At 32.8% G+C, this 27,517-nt stretch overlaps 1 protein-coding gene across 2 annotated transcripts; it reads right to left on the bottom strand.

Moving 5' to 3' along the window:
• Positions 1-27,472, bottom strand: LOC128213976 (radial spoke head 10 homolog B-like). Of its 2 annotated transcripts, XM_052920124.1 has the most exons (21): positions 27,223-27,472; positions 23,768-23,912; positions 21,378-21,436; positions 19,957-20,071; positions 17,875-18,081; positions 17,428-17,604; positions 15,109-15,250; positions 13,722-13,890; positions 13,047-13,183; positions 12,399-12,510; positions 9,970-10,049; positions 8,882-8,976; positions 8,387-8,440; positions 7,681-7,791; positions 7,209-7,370; positions 6,025-6,159; positions 5,551-5,641; positions 5,113-5,262; positions 3,692-3,751; positions 2,215-2,366; positions 1-1,455 (listed from the first exon to the last, which is right to left on the bottom strand). In XM_052920124.1, exons 1-21 carry the CDS (start codon positions 27,441-27,443, stop codon positions 1,360-1,362), a joined length of 2,670 nt encoding a protein of 889 aa, XP_052776084.1. In that variant the 5' UTR covers positions 27,444-27,472; the 3' UTR covers positions 1-1,359. The 2 variants fall into 2 exon arrangements, with proteins under 2 accessions (XP_052776084.1, XP_052776085.1); XM_052920125.1 differs by lacking the exon at positions 3,692-3,751.
• Between the last annotated feature and the right edge of the window lie 45 nt (positions 27,473-27,517).

Below are 27,517 nucleotides of genomic sequence, written 5' to 3'. Positions count from 1 at the left end.
TCCAACAACGAAATGGTTTATTTCTTCAAATATCTGCTAGAGCAATGTCTAAGAAAAACAATCATAAACAAAAAAGTATCACAGAACCTAAGATTGGTGGTCTTAAATAAACTATGAGACTAAAAATACACTCAAAATAAATATTCATGTATACAATAACAAAATGCATCCGTAATAATACATCTCGTACGATTTTCAGCACATTTTAAACGTACAAACACGACTGCATAGTTCAAACATGCAAATAAGAGTATATCAGACAAGTGGTGCAAATACTAAGCCGTTCAGATTTAGGGGCTGTATTTAAAAGCATCTCAAGTCATTTCCTAACTAAAGATGATTCCTTAAAATGCTTATATTAAAAATAAAACAAATGTATAATTGTTTTTAAAAATAAAGAAAGTTTTGACAATAAAGTCAATGAAAATAATGTTTTTCAGAAATTATTAAGTTTATTTATCATATGACCAATGAGATCCTTTAATTAGAAAAAGTGAGGAAAGCTAGGAAATGAAATATGAATACCATCCCTTAAAGCTGCACTCTCACAGATTGAATGTTATGACAACTTCTTTATTTTTTGTCTTGGAACAAGCAAATTTTTGCAAAAATCCATGGAAACCAGTTAAATAAGACTGCTGACAAAAAATAGCAGATTTTTATATTTAACTGTTAGTAATGGTTTAAGCCATAAAACATTAATTTTCGAATGGAAATATGAAAATCTGCGATCTGATCTTTTGTCAGCAATCTTTTATCATTGGTTTGCAGATATTTACCCACAAATTTACTCTTTCCAAAACAAAAAATAAAAGTGGTTAATCTCTGAGAGTGCAGCTTTAAATACTTAGCCTTACAGACTCTGAATTAATGAGCCTTTCAGACATTATAACCATTAAGTACCATATCCAGCTACTAACATTGATGCAAACTGATTGCTTCCATACATTTTGAAAGTCAGAAACTTCATCAAAATGGGAATAAATATTACACAATAGGTTAATTAGAAGCAAAAATAGTTGCAACTCACAGAAAATCAAATATGAATAGTTTAAGTTTTAATGCATTTGCACATTGAAAACAATTGCTATTTTCCTTCTTGTATAATCTAAATTTACGCTTTAATAAAGAAGGAAAGTTTTTAACAACATTTTTTATAATCTCATCTCTGTCCAAATATCACATACACTGTGCTTTGAGCTTATAAATATCCAGTACATCAGTATATCATTTAAATGTATCAAAATATTGTTATAATAAAAATCCTTAGTAATATCTGCAAGCTGGTGATATCACATTCAGATCATAAGTAAGCACATTCAGTTCCAAAGAATCACTCCATGTCTGTGATATCCCTCTTTATGCCTGCGTCCTCTCCTCCAAAGTTACTTGGCTTGGTTCGACCAGCTCAGTTCTGGATTCCAGGCAAGACTTGCTCTTCTCTGCTTCCTCAACCTACAAAATATCAGATAATTTTAGAATTGAGTAATTGAAAATACCCGTTATTTTGAATGTATTAATTCAATGTATGTATAAAACATTTATTGTTCATTTTTGCTTTATTGCCCTCGACGAATCACCGGCGTAGTAATTTGGGCGACCTACTTATTATGCAAATGTTAGTAAAGTGCATGCGCATTGTGGAACATTCCCATGTGAATTTAATTTTTCGCTTTTAAATCAAAATGGACATAGTGCAGTATTAACTACGTAATCACAATTTATTGATTCGTTCAAACAGTATAATTTTTAAAATTTGAAACTATATACATGTAGATGCTTATGTTTGAAAACATTCAAATTCTGTGAAGTAAATACATTTTCTGAATTTTGATAAGTTTAAGGGGCTATAAGTCTGTAAATATCTGAGTTACATAACTTGATCATAGAAAGTGTATTGTTACTGTGAGCAATTTTATAAAGTTTGAAGATGATGATTTTTTCAAGAATTTTCAAGTAATGTGGATAGTAAATTGTTTAGGTGTCATCTCAACTCTGACATTATTTGAGTTAAAAAGCTTGACTGAAAGAGCTGATTGCAACTTTGAGCAAACTTATATGTTTGAAGTTGATATCTTTAAAGGTTTTAAAGTTAATAGGAAAAAACATACAAAATAAGGACTGACGGACACCTGCCAAAAAGGACGGACAGGATGACTACTGTAGGGAAACAGCAATGTTTCGGGACCCTAATAAACATTCTTTCATATATACCTGAAGCCTCTTCTGTACAGCATTTTTCAGGCGGATCATGTTTTCAGCAGCAGGTAGAAACTTGCGGACAAAAAAGATGTGGATCTGGTGCGTCCAGAAGTTGAACTGGCGAGTTTCTTCATCTAACTCTTCCTCTAGTTCATCCTCTACATCTGAAATAGGGAAAGTTAAAATTAAGTAAAGAACAATAGGGGAGAATATGTGTTTAAAAGTTTGCAGGGAGAGGGGAGTTGAATTCCATTTAAACAATACAACCCCGGGGGGAAGACACTTTTAAATTATGCACCCACCATGTCAAAAACAATGTTTGTTATGAAGGATACTGAGTTGAATTTGAAAGAATTGTGCATAAAACATGGAATTTCTACCTTATGAGACGATAGTTGATCACAGTAAATATTTTCGCATTCACCTATCATTTAATATTTTTGAGTTTTTCTGTTATTAAATACAAGGTTACAAACTTGTTATCAGTAATAAATATTTTCCATATATGCATTATTTAGAAAGTAGTTGAAGGTATATCAGTCAAAATATTATTGATGTTTGTTATACATATGTATGTATTGATTTTGAATAAGAGTGTCACTTTAAATATGCTAACAGAGATGAAAACAGGGTATCCTGTTTTCTCAAATGCTAGAATCACACATATGTGACACAGTCTGTGAAAACCAGGCCATGGGCAAATATGGCTGATGCAAGAAATCATGTTTTTTCCACATGCCGATATTGAGCGTGACTGTAATAATCATTGTTTTTTTACTGTCTCATTGATAATTGATGGTAAAAAATTAAAACCACTGTCATGCTTATAAAATCAGTGTGTTGAATAGAAACAGCGATTTCTCTCGTTACGTCATTTTCACCCCTGGACTGGTCTTCGCAGTTTGCCCCACATATATCAAAGATTGCAAATAAAAGGTTGCAAATATAGACAAACGCTCAAGTGCAACAAACTAGATAAACAAACTAAATAAATGCATTTAATACTTTCTGACATCATAATACGATTTGTTATGCTGACAGGAAATAGAAATGCACTTTTTGATGAAGTAATTTTAAATTCCACAGAATTTTTGAATATTTAAAAATAAAGCATGATATTGAAGGGCCTACTTTCCATAAGTATGATTTGAATGTATTTTCGTTGGATGGAAAGAGAAGACAATTTATTTCCCTTTATGAAGGGTATCTTAATAAAGATTTTAGGGATTACCTCCCTTTTGTCCAAATGGGACCTTTGCTTTCAAACTTTTCCCTTTGAGGAAAAAAATACATATCAAAACCTTCTGTCTGAAGTCACTCTTATTGGTACAAAGAGAGACACTAATCCCTGGCGACAGTTAGTGCATAACCTAAATTGTCATTTGGAATCAAGGGAGATGACTTCACTCAAAATTGTTGAAGTCCTCTCCCATTGTGAAGAAATACATAACTCACACTGCCAAAATTCTCTCCCTTTGTGCAGAGTTACCTGACTTTAGCATTCCTTTATATTCTTCCTCTTCTTCCAACGGTATGAGAATTATTGGAACTAATGGTGTAACAAGAAAAGAACAAAATCACTTAAACAGAGGAACATTTATTTGAACTTAGAATACAACCTACAGTACATTTTCAGCCAATGATATTGCAGATAGGCAATCATCAAGTACTACGCTTAATCATTAAGAATTTCAACTTTCAGGTGTTTAAAGATCCGCCTACTGCCACTCATCCAATACTGACACACCCTGTGTCAGATTTTGCGTTGACAATGTATCAACAAATTAGGTTGTATTCTAAGACAGTCTGATGATCTAAAGTAATATTTTAATGATAAAGAAGGGCTCATTCACTACGCTCACTCCAACCATTCTTAATCATTAAAATGTATCTTAATGCCATCTAACTATTACTTATAACACAATGAGAATGATATTTTCCTTACTCTTTTCAACTTCACCTTTTTTACTTCCCTTAGATTGACCTTGTAATTATTTAAAATAATGTAAGATAAGTATTACTGAATTCCTCTTCAGATTTTGATAATTAAAAAATAACATAAAATATACCTATTTCGATGATGTAACATTATTACAATACTGATATGAAAAGAACTCGGAATAAACACCTAGACAGGAAAGGAACAGACCAATAATTATTTGAATAAAAACTTTTCACCAACTATTCAATCCCTTCTTGCTCATTTTGATTTTACAAAGTGAAACTTGAAACATAGGAAACATAGTCAGAGTACATAGTATGGTACGCCTCTAGAGGTATATTCTTGATTTATATATATACATGTAGTTTTATAGTATATAATGTTGTCTGCTAATGAGTCCTGTGGAAGCATTTTCACTTTGAACACAATAATATTTTGTTGTAATTATAAAGATATTGCTCCACATTGCTTAGCAGCAACCATGAAATAGGTCTTCAGCTTAGAAGCTTAGGATCAGCTTAATAGGCAATGGGATTTTTCTCACGTTAATTTCCAGTTAAACAACAATTAACTGGACATAAGATTTGTTTAATTTAGGCGAAAGATCAAAATTGATTTCACTATTTGCAAATTTCTATCCAAAATGACCCATAGCAAACACTTTCAAGTAATGGATTTAGTAATAGGCCTCAATTTCTCGAAACATCTAAAGTCTCTTAGAACAGGATTAAGCAAAGCTCACTATTTTATATTTTTCAATAACTTGCATTATATTTACTTCTTAAAGAGAGTTTATACTTTCAATAGAAATAATCTCCATAACTTTTTAATTAACACAATAAACCATTTTTCATTAATCAAATTTAAGTACCGGTATGTATTTTGGCAAATTGAAACAACCTACTTCAGCCTGTTAAGCTTAAGAAGTTTCGAGAAATTTGGGTCAGAGGAATTAAGGACATAACTACCATGTGTCTGCCCCTCCAGATCGTCCTCTGTCTGTCCACCCAATGTATGTCCTTCGATGGACACTGTGCTCTGAACAAGCTTGTCTTCCTCGGTGGTGTTTGTGCTGACGAATGAAGAACTCTTGTGCTTCTCATCGCCTGTATTTGCATCTGTTTGAAATGAGAATATTGGTAATTACAATAAAAATTCAAAGTCAAACCTATCAAATAAAATGTGATAATTTCTGCCTGCATTCAACAACCAACTTATATTGAACTTATATTTAACATTAGAATCCAAGTCTTTTGATTGGCCTGTATATTTAGCTGACCAATAGACTGAATGAAATCACTGAAGCACGTCAAAGGATAAGATCAATATTGAATACTGGCCAACAGCCGTGTGTCGTGAGCAACGCGGTTTTCAAATGCAATGGGAAATGATGTATTGAAACAAACCTTTAGCAGACTCATGCCTGCTCTGTGCATCTCCGTGCCCACCATCTGAGGCTGCTCCAGTCACGTTGGAGATGGATGGGAGAAGCTGGTGCTGTAAGAGGATTCAAGGGAGATAATTGAAGAGTCATGGAAAAAAAAATATGATTGTACTTAACTTTAGTTTTTAGATGGGTGGTTGGTTATTTATTGTTCATTGTCAGACATATAGCCAGTAAATATGTATCAATAAACATTTAATTTCTTCACTTGAGATCGCAAACAAAACTACAACAATAAGAATTGCTACCATATACTCATTTTGTACTAAGTGCAAATTACATCACATGAATTTTCTTCCCTTTTGCTAATTTTTATTGTCACACCACTATAAAATGAAAGCTTGACAACGAAATGACTGAAAGTTTTAAAACCTGTAGTTACTTGCAAGCAAAATAAACAAGCTCAATATTCATGAAAACACCAAGAGTGACCTACCTTTGATGTAGTCCCCTCCCCTCCAGTTTTGGTTGTGCCGTCAGCAGAGGACACAGCCCGGGTTGGAGAGCCGGTCTCCGGTGACTGTGCATCACGTGGTGTACCCTGGACTACTGACTGCTCATCTAGACCACCCTAAAGTAAGACAAATCTGAATTAATACCTTGAAAGTTAAAGTGCATGTAGTTTAGAATGGTCTAGAACATGAAGGTGCCATGCCCAGGACACTGCAAGTGTGGGCGAGCATCTTTTAAAAAAAATTAAGTATCCAAGACTTGTACTCAGGGCCCATATTTACAAATGAAAAGTCTGAGTTTGAGATTCACAATCAGAAATGTTTAAAACGTCTTTGATGCATCCAATTTTTACACAAGATGTTTGCCTGATTGTAGAACAGGTTATTTGTAATAGATACCCAAGTATGAAGTACATGATATCATCCTGAGTCAAGCTTGTGGAGCAGGGGAACTAGGGACCTTTAACAACGTGGCTAGTGAGCCTAGTGGGGGACCCAGGAAAGGAGTACAAGCTTTCATCCTTTGTTACACTTGTGGAGGGGCGGGGGGTATGGTGGCTATTTGGGTCCTCTAACTACAGACTTATATAATAAGGTAGTCAGTACTCATATGGCTAGTAAGCCTAGAGGGTGACCCAGGAATGGAGTACAAGCTTTCATCCTTTGTCACACTTGTGGAGGGGCGGGGGATATGGTGGCTTTTTGGGTCCTCTAACTACAGACCTATATAATAAGGTAGTCAGTACTCACATGGCTAGTAAGCCTAGAGGGTGACCCAGGAATGGAGTACAAGCTTTCATCCTTTGTCACACTTGTGGAGGGGTGGGGGGTATGGTGGCTATTTGGGTCCTCTAACTACAGACCTATATAATTAGGTAGTCAGTACTCATATGGCTAGTAAGCCTAGAGGGTGACCCAGGAAAGGAGTACAAGCTTTCATCCTTTGTCACACTTGTGGAGGGGCGGGGGTATGGTGGCTATTTGGGTCCTCTAACTACAGACCTATATAATAAGGTAGTCAGTACTCACATGGCTAGTAAGCCTAGAGGGTGACCCAGGAATGGAGTACAAGCTTTCATCCTTTGTCACACTTGTGGAGGGGCGGGGGTATGGTGGCTATTTGGGTCCTCTAACTACAGACCTATATAATAAGGTAGTCAGTACTCACATGGCTTGTAAGCCTAGAGGGTGACCCAGGAATGGAGTACAAGCTTTCATCCTTTGTCACACTTGTTGAGGGGCGGGGGGTATTTGGGTCCTTTACTACAGCCTCTGTAACGTAACGTTCTGCACAGCCTATCAGGGCCTCAAAGAATTCAAGGAAACACATCTGAAACAACAAAATAACATTGTGAGAAATTGAAACATGAGTACATCCAATGGATTTCAAAGTTAATCTGGTTTCTAAGACTAAATGACATGACTTAACATATAGTTTACACCTGTCAATATCCCTTTATTTGAATGATTAAGTTGCATTAGAGTGACACTTGTATTTAAAATCAATACATACACATGTATAACAAACATAAAGTTTGAGTGATAAACCTTTAACTACTAAATTATGCATTTATGGAAACAATTAATTACTGATAACAAGATTGTAACCAATGTATTTAATTGCTGAAAAGGCACAATACCTCCAGTTCCAAATTGTAGCTGCCTTCCCCGTCAGATACATTTGGATCATCCTTGGCCATCACTTCTATCACATCCTTGGCTGTCAGGTCATTGTTTATCAACTTTAGATCCTGGCAAAAGAGATTAATTGTAATATATGAACAAATCAGTGCTTGATGGAATATATCGTACTGGTGCTACAAATAGTGACATTTGGTTGTTCGGTTAGCGCAATAGTTAGCGCATTTGCTTCTCACCAAGGTCACCCATGTTCTTTTCCCGGCCTGGGTGCATGTCAGTTTTGTCAATGGTCACCAAGCCGGAAAAGTGGGTTTTTCTCTGGGTACTTCCCCACCACACAAGACCACACTCTCGCGCAACATCGTGCCAACGAGAGTGACTTAGTTTATATAAGTTACCATAACTTTCTTCACAAGCGTTATAAAATATATAATGTTTAAACTAGAGAGTGACATGAGCATATCATGACGTATTAACCTTGTAATATTATTCAAGTCCAGCTGAGAACATTTAATTTAATTAAGCGAATAAATTTATAAATATTAATAAAGTTTTAAATGAAATAGATATGGTTTTGAGACAAAATTATAGAAAGATGAAGAAGTGACATTAAATGTAGAACAAACTGTTTATTTGCGTCCTTCGGAAAGTGACCGATATCATAGATGTTTTACTTCAATTGCTAATTATAATCATTCAACATACCTTGATCATGTATAAGAATTCTCTCATCTTAAAAGCTGCATCATTCGGAGGTTGCTGAAAAAAAACAGTGAGCATTGTTTCAAAATTATTCAAAAGGCACTACAAAGAAAATAACACAAGAGCATATCAATTAACAACCAATGGGAATTACTGATTATTTCAATGTATGTAAAAGACCAAGCATTTAAATGAACTTTGGGTAACTGTGATTTAATTAGAGTTTGTATTTACTAAATTAATTTTTTTTAAATTTTTGAGGTTTTAATATTCATGAATTATTTTTCGTCCAAATTAAGGAATCAATAAGGTTTCAAATAAAAATCCTAGAAATATTAAATTATAATATTCTTTACTGTGATTAATATTTGCATTGCAAATTTTTAACATCATTAATTTAGATGAAACAAAAGTGTCATGAGAATAAAATAATTTTGCATAATGATATCACTCTACAGTATAAAGAATCAATTATGATATAATGTCAAGGTCACATACAGATCTGTGAGTACAGATGGAGGTGAATATCTCGTATGTCTGGTCGAGGTACACAAGGGCATTGCCTGCCCGTCGTTGCTCGTAGTAGAAATGTCCTACAACACAGAAATAACATTCACTTTTTAAAATAAAAATGTTAATAACAACATAGACCCATAAACCATGGATTGAAAATTGCCCAACATCGGTGAGATGGTAAGAAGTAATAATTTACCCACAATCCTTGGCGCGCTCTACGAGTACTGAGAAATTTCGCCAGTTTTTCAATCGGCGAAAATCAGTGATCTCCATTCAGTAAATACAGAGATTGCTTAAAAAAAAATGTAACACAATTTCACAAACTGAAACAAGATGGCAACTTTCGAAACTAATCACACAGTAAGGTCTTGGAATGAGATCCGGCTGCTCATGTTAGTTTAAGCTAAACGCTAAAGGCACAGGAGGGAGTTTCCAATCCATGGTTTAAAGGTCCTTGATAACAATAACTTATGAAAATGACATGATGCCAGACCATCCAGATAAATATATTCATAGCTGTTACATGAATATTATTCACATTATTACCATATGCAAAGATATCCACATAGATTGGGATTCAACAAATTCTTTTGTCAAATAAAGTAGAAAATAATCTAGAGCATCGTTATCAGATTTTAGCGTCATAACAATTCTATACCTGGATAGATTACAAATTTCAAAGAAATAAGGCATGTTTCATCCTAATTTTCATTCAATATGCCCCTCATAAAATTCAGATGATGACATGTTAACAGCAAAACCAATGTTTATTATACATCATCCTTTTGACCTATAAGCTGCTGTGGAGAAAAAAATCTCAATCAACTGACACAAAAAGCTTTTAACGATATCAAAGGCTTCATTGTTCTGTGTTCAATACTGCATCATTCTGTGAAAAGCGTTAAGAAAGCTTTTGCAAAGTTTTTTTTTTATCATTTTTAAAGCTTATTTCAAAGGTTAAACACATGCTAAACAAACCTTTTACAAAACCTTTCTTTTTAATTGAAGCTTAAAAAAAGGTTTTGCACAGCTAGTGCTTATAGCTTTTGTGAACCTTTAATAATACGAACCTTTGACGTTGCAGGCGTATCTGAGTATGTGGTCAGAGATGAGCCTCGACATGCACCAGGCCAGCTTTGGTGTTGTTCCCCTGGAAAACAAAAAATAACTCGTATCAAATATAATTGTTTCAAGCAGTATTTTTTTTTTTTAACATTTACGCATAACAGGAAAAATATGTCCACATATTTACATTGTCATACATAATTTTGAAATTGTCCAACCAGTTATTACATCCTGTTGTAAGGATATTATGCTTTGTTTACATATACCATTATGAACATTCTATTCTATTCTACATGACAAAAGCTTAATCAAAACTGTGCAATAAATTATTGAGAATCTTGAAAATGGTGCCAAATTTATATAATGCTTTTTCATTTAAAACATTTTAAAGTGTCAACATGTGACAGTTTTTTAAAGCACTAAGTTAATTTGAATATTAGAAAAATGCCAACAAATGACACAATGTTTAGACTTTAATCGTTAAAACTTCTTTGCATATTTAGTTTAAAAAACTATCTGCCAAATAAAAGTTTCGAAAAAAAAATCAATAAAAAAAAATCTTTGGCAATAAAACATTGGAGTGTACCGTAATACAAACCATTGTTTTAGAAGGCTCAAGATGAATGTCACCAGATATGTAGTAAAATGTTCGCACAAAAAAAATATATACTTGCAATTATATCATTCATAAAATTTGATGAACAAATTATTATTTTTTTTAACTTCAAATAAAATATTTATTTGTCATGATTGGCTGATTTAGTAGATACAATGTAAACTGATCCTTAAAATAATGTTTCTTTAAAGTTCCTCTGATATAAACATATCATATCATATTTCCCTGACAATTTAAGTTATGACAATACAAGACAAATTGTTCTGAACCCTTAGATGTTTAATTGTTTCCTTTGAAATATCAAGATAACGGATATTCTAAGAACTCCCAAAAGATTATTGGTATAATAACTTTTCAATATCTCAATAAATCATTCATATTTTCATAAGAATTATGCAACTTGAGAGAATGGTTATAAATCACCTTTGAGACCTTAAAGCTGCATTCTCACAGATTGACAGTTTTGGCATTTAAAAAAAATAATAATTCAGAATCAGCTTATTTTGGAATCAATACATGTAATTAGATCATGAAAGAAAACCAACAATAGAAAAGCTCTCAATTATTTGGAAAACTGCTGAAAATTTCATTTTTCTTATAGCGTGAGTAACGCTTTAAGCCATAAAACATCAATTTTCAAACTTAAATATTAAACACTGCGTTATGACCTTTTGTCAGCAGTCTTGCATCACTGGTTTCCAGACATTTACGCAAAAATTAGCTCATTGCAAGACAAACAAAAAATTGTCAAAACCCTCAATCTGTGCGACGAGTGCAGCTTTAACATCACAATACATCATTTAAATTTTCATAAGAATCATGCAATTTGAGAAAATATTAATAAATCACTTGTGAGACCTCAAACAATTTTGTTTCCATCTATTTTATTATTTTACCATGGCAATATTAAGGCGCGCATAACTAACCTTTTAAGCTAGAACATTTTGAACAAGCAATAAATCTCAAGGTTCATCATCAAAAGATTGCATTTAACGGACTACTTTTCGCTTTATTTCATAACATTCCACCTGCTTGCATAATTGGAGGACTTAGGCTCAGTGATTCATATTGTCGTTATAATAAATAAGCGAGTTTTTTTTTTTTTGAATTGTGCTTTAATATCAATGTTAATCTTATTTCATTAATCAAAATAAAATAATTGAATCTTGAGTCAAAAATCACGATGAAACAAGATAACAGTAAATTATCCATGTCATTGCTACTCTGTTTGTTGGAGTCAGCCAAGGGCCAAAACTTAACGAATATTTTAGCAATAGTAGTGGGTCTTGCTTTATATTTCAGCATGTCATAGTAAACATTTGGACAAAGTTTGTATTCTCAGTAATTGAGCCAAGGTTATGATTTTGAACAACTATGACAATGACTCCAAGCCTATGATGATACAAAATCGTTCTTTTTTCTTTTAAAGATAGACAAACTTCTTAAAATTGTACGTTTTAACAACTTATAAACACCACCCAACCATACATGCCATATTTCTGAGAGGCTTCCCAGGGGATTTTGGTCTGAATTTCAGGGGATTTTGACGCAGCGAAATTTTGCACAATATCTACATTTATGATATAAGAATAAATACAGAAACACACTAATAACAATAATTTTTGGACTTAGTCATCATGGTCCTTCATGGAATTTCACACTCATAATATTATGGATGCTTTCCACTGTCAACTTTGAGCTAGTTTAAAAAAAATATATATATATATTTTCTTTTTTTATCAAATCCAGGGGGTATGGATCCCCTGGCAGGGGGCCAGGGGATGGGTCGGATTCCAGGGGATTTTTCCCCCCACTTACGGGTGTTCCTTTCTGTAGAGATGGAAGGCCAAAACAATAAGGTTGTTGATAAACTGGCGCTGTAGGATTCGCTCATGGGGACTGTGGACTTCCTCGGGGGTCTTCTTGTGAACTGAAAGAAATGCTTTCTTAATTAATGAGTGGGTGAGCGATGTTCAATACAATCTTAAGATATGGTAGACTTCAAATATAGTCTATAAAAAAACAAATCACACATTGTGCAATGTTGAATTTTAAGCCAACAAAGTGCCATTTTTTTTTAATTTTAGGGTCAAAACATTGGTTTTATGTCTGTCACAATATTTCAACAGTGAAATGATCTGTCACTGTCATCCCATTAAAAATGATCATTTAAACTATAATTTGGCTAACATACATGCATAAATAACAATGTTTTAGCCTTTTGTTGAAAAGCGTTTTATAAGCTATTCAAAATTTGGAAGCTTTAAGACAATTTTTGAGCATATATCAATATTTGTTGAAGGGGTCCAGCTGTCAGTATCTTAAAACAGTTGAAACACTCTTAATGATCTGCCACCCTTAATTTCGGCTTACAAAAAAAATGGATTTTACAAAAACATGAGCAAGTTCCATTAAGGCAGTCATTAAACAATACAAGGAGGGCAACAATCAAATCTTGTTTCTTACTCAGCATTCTGTCCATATCTGTGAGGGTCTTTTCCTTGTGGTGTAGGCGTGTGTCCTTCAGGAAGCGCCAGAACTGCATCTTGTTCATTACAAACGTGTTATCTGGGCTCTCCTCGTGACCCAGCGAACTGTAGTAACTGTGAACAAAGATAGTCATTGTCAGAACATGGAAGAAATCTTAATATAAAATAATTTCTGAATGAAAACACCAACCATGCTTCGTAAAAGTATATTCACACCTCAACTTCCATTCCTTAAATGATGGCAATTGCGATTATCATCCAAAGAAAGCAACATTTTCGGATATGTTCGGATAAATAAACATGTACATTTGTTAATCTTGTTATTCCTTCAGACTCGAGACACTAACCAGCCAAACTGCATTTATACCCCGAAAATGACGGCAATCACGCATTTCATTCCTTAAATGGAATATAAAGCATGATTGTTGCAAATACCTGGTATTGATGTTAATTTCAAGCAAAACCAAATTTGTTGTATGAAAACTGTTTAATACAAAATAAACTAAATTGATCACTACCATTCTTAAACTTTGAATGTAAAATTCTTTATAGTGCAACAAATCAAACAATCACACAGCATACATAAAACCCTATTTATCATCATTTAATAGATAATGTTAACAAAATTGTTTCATTTTAAAAAGTTGGTTACCTGTAAATTCTGCGAAGACTGGAGATGTGTCGCGTGATAACAAAGAGCACCTGGCTAGCCTCATCATCCCGATCAGCCTCGACAAATTCATTCAGCAGGTAGTCTAGGTCGAGCTGGAAGCTTGGACTCACTGTGTTACGACTTTCGTTGCTGTGCACAGATACATTGTCTGAAAGAATGAGAAAAATTATAATGACAATTTATACTTAATAAATAAGACAAATTTTGCCTTAATGGTTGGGAACAAGTCATATAAGACTGCTGACAAAAGATCAGATCGCAGGTTTCCATAGTTACTGATTTTTATTCCGATTTTTTCTTTCTTAAAACATTAATTTTTGAACATAAATATATATAGAAAAATGTGATCTGATCTTTTATCAGCAGTCTTATTTAAATGGTTTCCAGACATTTAAGCAAAATTGGCTCATTCCAAGACAAAATTGAAAAGTCACATGATCAAACTAAAATAACTAGATAACATCTAATTAAATGTATAATGTTACACTCCAGAGAATCCATTGAGAGTAACCCACTTGTCCTGCTTAACATGCGCCAAACAATCTATCATGCTCCTATGATGTCAGGAATGGAAACTCATGGCTACCTAATGGTAATGATAAAGACGCTGACTGGACCACCAATTTTTAGTAATTTAAGAAAGCAAATTAAGCTATATTTCTTGGTAACAGGCCTTGTATAACCCAGAATAAGTTTCATGAAATTCAGTAAAAAATACAGTTCATGTACAGCCATTTTCTATATATAAACATGGTCTAGACTTATTAACTGATATCATTGTAACTTAAAGGCTTAGCAATAAGTCAGAGTTCTGTTCAATGTCGTAATTTGTAAAAAATATAGCATCATTATTTTATGAAGACAATTTAAGAAATAAAAAGACCTTCATATCTTCTCAACAATGAAATTAAGGCTATAAAAGTAATTGTTTCAACCCTTAGCCTATACTAGAATAAAAGACAATATTGCCAGATTTCATCATTTAAATTGATCTAGGCCCCAGACAGATAGAAATAAAGTGTTTAGGAGAACACGATAATCTAGAAATATCACTTTTAATTTATATTAAAGTTTCAAGCCAATTATCTCCTCTGAAGTCCATTCGTAACAAATTAGCAAGATGGCATAAAATTTCTAGAAACTTAAAATGAACATGTACACATAACTTAGTTCTTACTAAATATTCAATGATTATGCATGTAGGCCTAGTTGATATTTTTACATGGCCAAATATTTGAATCTACTTATCAGGGGTGGGAAAATAATATTTCTGTGCACAGTGAGTCCCAACAATCTAACAAGATTTGATACTTTTATACTGGCGGCTGACCCCATGGATAATCAAAATGGTGTTGGTGTCACTTACCCATGGGCAGTGGTGTCCGAGTGCGGATGTTGGAAAGGTCAGGTGAGGATGTGCCGTCCATGGTGAATTCTGGGTACTCTACGATATGGTCTCGTTCAAACATACCCTCGTAGATACGGCCATTTTTGAAAGTGAATTTACCCTGAAAGACAAATAAAGTAAGGAAGTATTTTACAAAATAAAACTAGGACAGCATTTTAGAATTCAAGCAAAATGGTTGAAAGAAAAATGTTTCATAGATCAAATATAACATATTTATTATCCATGTTTTTTTCTATGATAATATTTTCAGGAAAATGTATATTTCGAAACAAAATAAAAGCAGACATCAATTCAAAGTCATAGGGAATATGAGTTTGTAACAAAAGGTCAAGAGAAATTAATTTTAATTACTGTTCATGCTCATGTCTCGGCCAATGGGATCACTTAAATAGGATTCACATTTAATTATTTAGAAGAGGTCTCACAACCCAAAATCAATTAAGCATTTCTGCCAAATTTTCCTTTCAGTAACAAAAATGACTATCAAATATTCATTAAGTAATTTATTGGTGTTTATTCAGTGAGTTATTTATAAGCTTATTCATGGTCAATAACCTGCATTGAGGCATTTGATAAGCATTTCATGCTAAACACTAAGAAAGTGATCATTTATTTTTGGTCTTCTAAATAATATTAAAGTTGGCGCAGGGCCAAGCACCCAGCTCATCTTCTTAATTCTTTAGAAGACAAAAAATTAGTACAAAATATTACTTATGGCCGATTGTTCAGAACATTGTTTAAGTTAACAACGTTAATGCCAATGTTGTTAACTTTAAAATTGTGACAGCTCTGGAAGTTTAATAAGTAACAGTTCTAATCTGCTGTATTTCTAACAAGATTTGAGATAACTTTTTGTTACAGCTGTTCTTGTATTACAAATTATAAGGACATCTTTAAATATTTAACATTTAAAGTTAACAAAGGAGTCGTTAATTCCGTTGTTAACTTAAACAAAGTTCTTATCAATTGGACATTAGTTATAAGGCTCACGTTCCCCCTAATGGGATTGCAAATAGAATTCATTTTTAATTGATGACTGCTGTCATAATTTTTAAGATGGCAAAATATAAACACCAACTATTACAAAAAAATACCTCATTACGAAATCATGCAAGACTTAAAATGACTCGCCAAAGTTAATGTGACATCAATATTACTAAATGGAGAAACATGTTATCAATTACTTTATATTTGCTGACAGATATCAAAGAAATATTATACTCTGCTGACAAATTGCAAAGAAAAATTAACTCATTTATATTTAATTGGTAATTAATAAACAGAATAAAAAAGAAACGCCTACGGACAGACAGAAATCAATCTTCTCATTTAAATTATAATGTATCTGAGCTTGAATTGCATTAACTGCTACATGTACTTAAGGACAAAACTTAGTGAGATATAAAGCTGCACTCTCACAGATTTACCTTTTTCCAACTTTTTTATTTTTTGTCTTGGAATTAGCAAATTTTTGCGTAAATATCTGCTAACCAGTGATGAAAGACTGCTGACAAAAGATCAAATTGCAGATTTTTATATTTCCATTCCAAATTGAATGTTTTATGGCTTAAACCGTTACTAACGGTTTAAGAAAAATGCATAAAACTTCAATTTTGGGACGGAAATATGAAAAGCAGTCTTTTATCACTCACTCAGGTTTGCAGATAATTACGCAAAAATTTGCTCGCCCAAAGACAAAAAAAAAAAAAAGTTGTCAAAACGTTCAATCTGTGAGAGTGCAGCTTTTACAATAATATCAATTTGGAATAATTTAATTTATATAATGTATCTATTAATGAATGTTGTTCACTATTACATGTTCTTCAGGACAAAATGTAGTTAAACGTTTAACAATAATATCAATTTTGAATAGTATTATCCGAACAATATGATGTCTCCTTTAAAATTCATATAAATATGCACATAGCCTCAAACTATCAATTTCTGAGTTTTGAAATGTCTGGAAGATTAACAAAATGATTTCAAAAGAAATAATGAAAACTATTTATTATTCATGTGCTTTAGTTTTAGTTTCTAGACATAAATTCTGTGAATTGTGACATGTGTACCAAATAAAATATGTCTCATTTGAATTCTCATTGAACTAGGTTAAAATGTTTGCATGCTGATGAAACCATTGACAACTGTGATGCTAAGGCTATGAAATTGCAATACCTAGCTTGTCCATTTTTTTAAATATCAGACGAGCTGATAAAACATTTGCAAAGTAAATCATTTCAAAACAGAATAAAGTTCAAAAGTTAAATTTCCACAGACCTTGCCATGCTTCATATTGTTTTTCCAGCCTCCCCCGTATTTGGCGCCATTTGCATAGTAGAAAGTGCCAAACCCATGTCGAAGGCCATTGACAAAGTCTCCGTCGTACATGTTCCGTAGCGGGTATTGTGATCCATGCACTCTCCGTAACAACCAAATGTGCTGGCCCACACCATGCTAAAATATGACAAACAAATTTAATAATATGTGAGAACTTTTTACTTGTAAAAAAAATAATTAAGATGTTCTTTATTCTTGGCCTTATATATTGTCTCATTATAATTTTTTTAATTTTTTAATTTAAAATTTGTCTTGTTTTTTCTTTAAATATCTTACTCACTTTCAGCAGTTAAAATATTCTCATTTCATATTGTCTTCACTAAAAAATTACACTATGTTAGAAATGCAAATTTCTGTGGCATTGAAAAAACTAAACAATAATCTCACCTGAATGCCATTTTCCCACTGTCCAGTGTATATCTGATCTCGGTCAATCCACTTCATAGTCCCCTCCCCGTGTCTCACATTATTAAACCACATGCCCTGGTAGACATTCCCACTAGGGTACTGGCGAGTTCCCCATCCGTGACGGACATTATTTACCCAGTCACCTTCATAATAAGACTTTCCTTCCGAGTCATAATCCATACGACCCTGTAAAGTAAATGAATGTTGTTACACAATATGCCCTGGTTAATATTCCCACTAAGGTACTGATGTGTTCCACATCCGTGATGGACAAAATTCACACAGTCTACCTCATAATAAAGTAAGACATTCCCTCAGAGTCGGAGGTAGATGAACATGTTGTAATGTTGTTAACTTTAACAAAGTTCTGTCTCACCAATCACATGGTGATATTCATCACTTTCTAAAAGGGTACTGACGTATTCACGGTTGCCAATCACATATTCGTCAGCCATGAAGGAAAAAGTTCACCCAGCCATCTTGTCAGTAATACAATTATTCTCATTTGTAAGATCCATTCGACCCAAAAGCATCAATTTCTGGGTACAAGACACAAGTCAAAATGCTCGCCAATAGAAATTCACCCATACGAAATTTTCAGCAGGAATCTGGCCAGAATTTGGCAGGAATATCATTTTTACGCACCTAATCTGGCAGTAGTTTATTTGTGGGCAGGAAAGTTATGTACCTCAGAGTTCTGGAGCCATAGCAGCTTAAAGTTGAACATTGCAATTCCAGTGTCCTGGTGTCAGAGATCAAGTTAATTTTCAGTGCGATGAGATAGACAGTACATTGAAATAATTTAGAAAACATTTTTTTTTGAGTTTCTTTGCTGTAAGAGGCAGTAATATTATGTAGGACATAACTGGAATAATAAAGGAAAAAAGTTAAAAAGTGAGGACTTGGTACCCTCAAAATATCAAGATAAGAACCTTAGTACCACAAAATAACCAAACCCATTCCCTGATCTATAGTTCTTATTGATCTGAGCATGTTTTATACAAACATCTGAAGACCTATACTAACAACGTTACTTCCCTAATGGATAATGGATTCTTACAAAGACGAAATGCATGAATTAATAATGAGCAAGTGACATAAAACTGAGTGAAAATCATAATCCTTACATCAAGAATAACAGTTCTTCTATATCAGAAACAGAATGGTAGACCTGAGTATTTGAACTGCCTTAGATAGCCTATTATTCTGTTATTCTTATTTTAACCTACATACCAGTACTTTGCCAGGTGCAGCCTCTTGCCCATTCGTTTAAAAATTATTTATTTAACAATGATTGTGAAACAAGTTATTACAACATAATATCAATTACTCTCGTTGGCGTGATGTTACACGAGAGTGTGGTGTTGTGTTGTTGGGGAAGCCTGAGAACAAGGAGGAAACCAATTTGTCCAGCTTGGTGAACCTAAAACCAAACTCACATGCTACCAGCCAGGAATCGAACCTGGGTCACCTTGGTGTAAAGCGAGTGTGTTAATCGGACAAACTCTTGCCCTTTACCTTGCTATTGTCATTAAATGGAGTCAAGAAAATTGCACACGGCACAGTTTATACTCCACAATATCTTTGTTAAGACATATTTCGTTGTATTGCCATGCATTTCTAACTTCTAAGGCCCAATGCTGTCCATAGCCTAGACCAAAACATAGGAATTACCACGCAAACCACACATGGCATTAGTCTTAACCCAGCAAAGTTTACATCAGTCGAAATAAGCATTGGCCTGCAAGCCCTGCACTGGTAAAATGCTTAATGGGCTTGCTGAAATTCTGGGTTTTATACAGCAGGGCTTGTTCAAAAATGTTATGCCAAGCAGTTAGTTTAATATTTCGAGCTGGTTCATCCAAAAGACTCATTTTGTTGACTGATACATATACTGCCATATTCAGATATACTTTTGTTTATGATATGTATATACTATCAATTATAGGTTAAACTGAACACTGTGGGTAGAGTTGTGGTAAAAGCATCTGTCTCTTACTCAAAAGGTCATGAGTTCAACACCCACTAGGGGCAGATTTGCTTTGGCTGAAAATACCCTACCTTGCCATGTCTCTTGCCCATTGCCCAGTCACCATTGTAAGACATGGAACTGTTGCGACACTTGAACATTCCAACCCCGTGTCGTTTTCCACACACCACATCTCCCTCATAAGAGCTGAAATGTATCATAAAGGAATATAATATTATAAGTTACAGGGTTTAATGCTGCACTCTCACAGATTTACCATTTTCATAACTTTTTTATTTTTGGTCTTGGAAAGAGCAAATTTTTGCGTAAATACCTGCAAACCCATATGATTGCTGACAAAAGATCAGATCTCAGATTTTCATATTTCTGTTCGAAAATTAATGTTTTATGGCTAAAACTAACGGTTTAAGGAAAATGCACAAAACATCAATTTTTGAACTTAAAAATCAAAATCTGCGTTCTATTTTTTGTCAGTAATTATATAACTGGTTTCCAAGGATTTTTGCAAAAATGATTCGTTCCAAGACAAAAAATAAAAAAGTTGTCAAAACTTTCAAACGTTCAATCTGTGAGAGTGCAGCTTAAAGTAGGTGACCTGATAGGAGATATACAGGGGAAAGGAAACCAATATGTTTCATTTATTCAACAAGCAACTTAATTAAGCCTGTTATTCTTAAGAAGTTTCGAGAAATTCGGGGACCACTGGATACATCAACATTTTAATTATTGTTTATTGTTCACAATGAATTATAAAAGCTTATTTCTACACCATTCTGCTACATAAAAAGGATGTCATCTTAAATCCAGTGAGTTATTTCAATTCAAGAATAGAAACATTTCTTAAGCTATCAATGTGTACTAATGGGATTAAGACCATTTGATTGCATGACAGATTCACTGTGATTTTACTGACAAGTTCATCTATTGATGAGTTTACTGGAGTATTAGTGCAGGAATTTTCAATCTAATAATGGTGTGACATCTGACGAAAATGCAAAACTGTACACAGTATGTTTAACATTATCAATATTTAAATATTATTATAATTATGATGCATATATATTCAATGCATTACTTCATATAGTTTCTGGTCATGCAAAATATCACATAGCTGTTTTTGAATAATTGTGTAACAACATTAGCTGTCAAATAATACCTAAACATAATAATGTCTTAAAAGCCTCATCAAAATATTTATCAGATCAATGATAAAATAGATTAAAAACAGCTTTTCTGTACCTATCAAGTAACAGTATGTGTCTGATTCAGAAATTTGATCAAAATAAGACAAGTGGTGACAAGCAATGTTATAACTTTTGTGAAACAATCTTAAAAGTCAATATTTTTGTCATGTTTCAATCAAAACAAAGTCAGTGAGAGCGTTAACTAATGTGCTTTTATAGACAGATTTGTCTATCTGTCTATAAATTGTCAATACACTGCTTGCTTGACAAATTATCACCACTATTTTGTTCTGTACAATTGTACTAACCTTCCATCTGGCCACTGATAAATGCCTTTCCCAGTCACCTGGTTTCTCATGAACTCCCCCTGAAATAGAAATGTTGGTATCATAAAAACAGTATACAAAATGGCGTACTCTTAATAAATTATTACTTTTACTAAAACCACATCTATTGAACAGATTAATATATATATATAATGAACTTTTTCACAAAGCTGATTAAAACCGAAACTTAAGAATTATATCATCTGTAGTCAATACTTTTTTCCTTGAATTTTAATACTGATGATAAATGTCTATAACTGACTATAAGTATATAAAAGTGTTGCAAGAGCACTAAAAATTGCCAAAATATTTGAATAGATCATATATCACAAACAGGGGCGTTAACCTAGCCATATGCCAGTACGCCCTGAGGTATACAAATCAGTTTTGGTTCCTCATTAAAATCAAGGGCTTAAATCTTGTAATCAGGTATAAAACTGAAGGCTAATGAGTTGTATATGACAACAAGATCAATGAATTAAAAACTTAAATTAACTAAATAATGAGCAGTTTGGTATTATCATACATACTTTGATGATTTTTATTATACAGTTTGTCCACAAAAGAACAGAGCAATGTTAGATCATTAAATACCAAATTTCTTAATTTCTTATTTTTACAATTAATACAACCTTATAGCTTGATTCAATTGACTTTCAGAAGTCTTCAATATGACAATAACTCTGTTTTATTGAATTTGTGTTACAAGTACGAGTAAACTTATATTGTTGCAAGTAAATATTGTCACCAAGAATGTATAAGAACTCGTGAAAGTTAAATGCAAGGACATTTAAAATAAGCCATCTTTTTGCGAAACATTAAAATACCAGAAGCAGACTTTTATTACTTATTATAACAAGATCATTCTAATTCATTCGTTTTTCTTTAAAAATAAATAGTTATATCTTATGACTGACATGTTTGGCCATAGTTTTAAAATAAAAAAATAACTCATAATCATATTTCTAATCATAAAATACTTTAAATGTATGAGGCGGAGTGCTTTAAATGTCCTATGTTGAAAATCAGGTCTTGTTTCCGACTTCCATGGGTATTTCAATCCTATGCTGTCTACGTGCAGCTCATTAACAAATAATAAAGTATGAATAGAACCTTCAAGTGAACAAAAACCACTTTACTAGACGTATAGAAATCACCAGCCAATCATATTGATTTATCAACTGTTTCAGGATGCAAAGAACTTCATTTTATGATCACGATTATGAATGGCGTAATGTTTGTTAATTATTAATTTATATATTCATCAAATAAAATGAGGTCAGGAACGATGCATGTCGGGCAAACACTCTCATTACCGGTAATGCATAATAAGAAATATCTGGTTATCAGCCTCAGCATCTGCCGAATTCTACCGATTCACCTTATTAAAATCATAAGCTACTGACTGCTGATTTACCAAAATAAATGTATGGCAGATTTAAAGATACTTACATCCCATTGTACTAAATACATTTTTTGTACACATATGTATGTTAAATGTTATCTTATAAAACACCTCCCTTATTTGAGCCATACAAGATATTGAGTTAAATACTGTGTTTTAATCTATAAAGGCTGAAAATCTTTTTTTATATATTATTAAAACTGTGAGTGACCTAAAGCACAAGTTTAAATTGTTTTCTGTAGACACACATGTTAAAGCTAAGGCTCTCACAAATTATTGTTTTGACAGCATTTTTTTGTCTTGAAATGAGCCAATTTGTTTGTAAATGTCTGGAAACCAGTGATATAAGACTGCTGGCAAAAGAGCAGAACTTTATCATATTTACGTTTGAACATTTATGTTTAAATTATGGCTAAAAGCGTTTTTTAACTAACATTTTAGGAAAAATGAAATGTTCAGCATTTTACCGAACAAATGAGATCTGTTCTATTGTGATTTATCTTATATGACTGAATTAAAGGCACTGATGCCAAAATTAGCTGATTCTGAGACTTTGAAAAATAAAAAAGGTCAAAGCTGTAAATTTGTAAGAGTGCAGCCAATTTCTTAAATTTTCATAGTCAAAATTAGAGAAAAGTGCAAGTAAACTAGAGCTTTAACCTAGATTGTTCTTAGAACACTTAGCATCCATGAATCAAGAACATTTTTTTTTTCTGAAACTACCGTAATAGTGAAAGTTTTTCACTAAGATTTACGTGCATGCCTTAATCCCCCAACTTGCGCCAAGAGGTCATGGGTTTAGGCCCAACCTAACGTTAAATTCTCTCGCCCTTTGAAGCAGGACACCAACTGCGTCCATAACTACTGATTCCTAACCTACAGACTTGACGGCAATTCATATATATCAGCTTATCAAGCTATCTTTACAGTCTAGCTAAAATAAAGCCTGGTTTAACTAACACTATACCTCATATGTGACACCATCCATCCACTTGTATTTGCCTCGGCCATGCATAAAGCCTTCTGCAAACTGCCCTTTGTACTCGTGCCCTCCGGAGAATATTGCCTCACCATCCCCATGGTATACACCCCTTTCTTTATCGCCTGTGTAGCTGAAATAGAGTGTATCGAAATTTAATTGATTGAATAGGCGTTTGATTGAATAGGCGTTTAGAAATGTCCACATTAGTATAAAGTTAGTCAGTTTGTACGTGATTAGAAAAATAAAATCTCTGCTTGCTCTGTCTGTTATATATTATATTTGTGAAATTTTTGTTTCATTTGAGTTAAGTTGTAACTAAAAACTCAACACTCGTGCAAACAAACACATTTTATTTGTGATTGTTGTCAGTATTTCAATTAATTACACAAACAGATGTTACATTGTACATGGCTTTCGGTATAATGCTTTGATATGTAAAATAACATACAACATACTTAAATGCTTCCAATCAATTATTATTCGTGCAGTGGTTATGCTTTTACAATCAAGGGCTTTGTTTCAGTCATCAATAAAATACTTTTGGATGAACAAGCCCTGATTCTTACAATCAGTGCTAAAGACATCAAAACTCTTCAAAAAAATAGGCTCTGAAATAATGATTAAAAAATTCAGACAAGCCCTGAGATTGCATTTTGCCAGTCTAGGGCTAATGCAGGCTTGTGCTATTTTTTGAATATTATTGTTTGATTTGTAATATATTTGATGATTTATACTAATTAATTTTCATAAATCAAGTAAAAGTAAACATTTTTAACAACAACTTACTTAACCCCTTGAAATTGATACACAAACAATAATTGAATAAATAAAAAAATTGTTTTAACATAAACTACTTAACACCTTTAAATTGATAAGCAAACAATTAATGAATAAATTTTTCTAAATAAACAGTACCAGTCAAGTTCCATAATCAATCATGTTGTTTTCCAAAGGACATTCTCAGCATGATAATGTTTTCTAATCCACAAACTCCATATTTTACACTATCATCCTAATATACTCTCCTTCCGCAGTCCTCAGTTCAATTGGCAATTCTTCCAATAAATATCCAAAGACAACTCCCATGCAGCTTCATTACGTTGCCAACTTTCTACCCGAATCAATAGGAACATGTTCAATACCCTATATATTGGTAATAGCGCTTACAACAATAATTCCGCCTGATTATGAGATTTTCCCTATTCAATAGTTCTCAGCTCATTCCTGAACATGTAACAATGATCTTTGTTGTAAATCAGTCAAATTAGGATAAATCCAGGTCTTGATATCTGGTCTGGACCATAAATTTACATGATGATTGTGAGATGCAGTTTTACATGAAAAAAGAAAAAGTAAATTGACAATGACTTTTTATAAATGTGGAAGAAAATGCATTTATCAATTTAAACATCATGTCGTGTATGGTGATATTGATGTGATTTGAATTTATTATACAATTTATTTTAAGACATATAATTCAGAGCTAATAGATGGTCAAATTTTCAATCCTAAGATTTTTACCCCTTTTTCTTTTAATTTACTGTTGTAAGCTATGAAAGTGCATATTTCTGCATATTGTGCTACAGCTGACCATATTTAGGGACATCCCAAAATTTACACTGCCATACTGTCAACAATAAGGGTCCCGCGACCCCAAGATGAAAATTCTTAGAAAAAGAAAACCCTGCTCAGGAGACAAAGGTGCCCGATAACAGCCCCTAAAAATATAATTAATATTTAAGACTCATTTAAGAAATATTAAAACCATGTACAAATATTGGCTGTTCTCCTAAGTAGACAAACAAAATATAATATAATGTAATTTCAGTTAATACAAGCTCACTTAAAATGTTTAAGTAATTAATATTAATAAAAACTGAGTTTTTTTTTCAAATATACCTATTATTTAAAAAAAAAAAATATTTATAATTGTCTTATTGCCTCAAATATTCAAGAAAAATAATCTGTTTCTTCTCAATGGAGCTTTAAGAGACATCTATACTATAATGTGCCACATGTATAATGCACCAAAACTTTCATTTTGGTATGTGGCAAGCTGTCACTTTCATTTCGAGGGGTGAATGCGAAAAGGTTCTAAGTGACATTAAATAAAGAAGCAGATAGAACCTTTTCGCTTTCACCACTCGATTTGTATTTGATAAAAAATCTAGACTTAATTCCAAACATGATATCAAAGCAACTAATACTTCAGAATATGTATTGACAGTCATTTATTTCAAGTGAGACAATCTTTTCGGATGTCTCTTTTCAAAAAATAAATTATTCATTTCTTTTAATTTTAATTTTCCTTGCTACAAAAACAAGAATGATTTAAAAAACAACAACAGTGCTTATATTTCAAAATGAAATTTGTTCATAGTTTTTTCAATATACCACTTTACCTGAAAAGTGACTAAACGTGAACAGATTAATTTCAAGATTAATGAAGAACTTTACATTGGAAATGGGATCAAAGAAATTGGTAACAGGTCGTGACATGTTTCCAGTTAATTGGCTTTTTCAGAAAAATTAGTATAATAATTTCAAAATTATTCAATACAGACACCGTTTTAATTGTTTGTTAAATTAAAAGAATTGTCCAATGATTTAAAAAAAAATGGTTAGTGTAAAAGTTAAGTACATTAAAAGGATGTGTGTCAAATTAATATTTTAATAGATAAAAAATTGTCAAGTCATGATTGAGTGTTTTCAATACTTTGAAAAGTTAGCGTGTGATGCAAGTATAAAATTGGCAAACAGCCACAGAAATGTGAACATGTATGTAACATTCAGACACTTCCTGTTTAGCACAGTGTTTACTTGTTCACTGTCATTCCAAAGATCGATATAATAGAAAATCAATCAAATGTCAACATCAGTGACTACCAATAATGATTTTCTCATAACCAGTTTTCTTTTCATTCAACAGTTCCCTTCAAGTTCTGATCACCAAAATGAAAACTCCCTTTGGCATACTCTAATTAGTAATTAATGTAATTAACCAAGGCTTGATAAATGAAAATTACACAACCGACAAGTCCGAAAAGTAATGCATTACATTTATTTCATAAAAAATTATTAAGTGCTTGTTAAAACATAATTTTTTTTTTTATTATTAATCAATCATTTGTTTGTTTTCAATCTCCAATAATCAATAATAGTAGTTCAAACGGATAAAATAGTTATTGATTTGTTATTATCTAATAAATAAAAAAATGAAATGAAATCATACAAATCAAGCAATTATAGGAAAATGCTGTCCTCACCCACATCCCCTCTTATTTTTCAATTTTTATCAAATTGCCATATTGTCATATATGCTATGACTCATAAAATTTGCAGGAAAGCATTGAAGGTTAAACAGTTTAAAGTCTTGAAAAGCATAACAATAAATCAAATTAATACAAATGGAAAAAAACAACAATATATTGAAAACTCACCCCTCCACAATTAACTCTGAAAGTACAGGTTCATCATAAACTGGCTCAGGTGATGGAGCTTTTGGTTGGGTAGATTCAACAGGCATTTCTTGCATTTCGGTATGCTCTGATTCCTCTTGAGGTGATGTCTCCTCCTGTCCGAGATTTATGAGGGCATCGTCGAGCTTTTTTGCGCTCCTTTTCTCACCCTTTTTCCCTTTTCCGTCACCTTTAGTTGCCATGTTGTAGAACTTGCAACCACTGTAAACAACCAAAGGAACGCAGCAAATAGGTAAAACCGGAAGTGGAAGGGCTT

The sequence above is a fragment of the Mya arenaria genome, chromosome 13, assembly GCF_026914265.1.
Source record: "Mya arenaria isolate MELC-2E11 chromosome 13, ASM2691426v1".
Classification (NCBI taxonomy): Eukaryota; Metazoa; Mollusca; class Bivalvia; order Myida; family Myidae; genus Mya; species Mya arenaria.
This window is presented reverse-complemented; position numbering and strand designations above follow the sequence as displayed.

Coding starts and splice junctions, on each gene's coding strand:
- LOC128213976 (XM_052920124.1), bottom strand. CDS start 27,443: ATGGCAACTAAAGGTGACGGAAAAGGGAAAAAGGGTGAGAAAAGGAGC. Junction 10,050..12,398: donor CTCTACAGAAAGGAACACCC/GTAAGTGGGGGG, acceptor TTTGTTTTCCAG/GGGAACAACACCAAAGCTGG. Junction 5,263..5,550: donor CAGGCATGAGTCTGCTAAAG/GTTTGTTTCAAT, acceptor CATTTCAAACAG/ATGCAAATACAGGCGATGAG.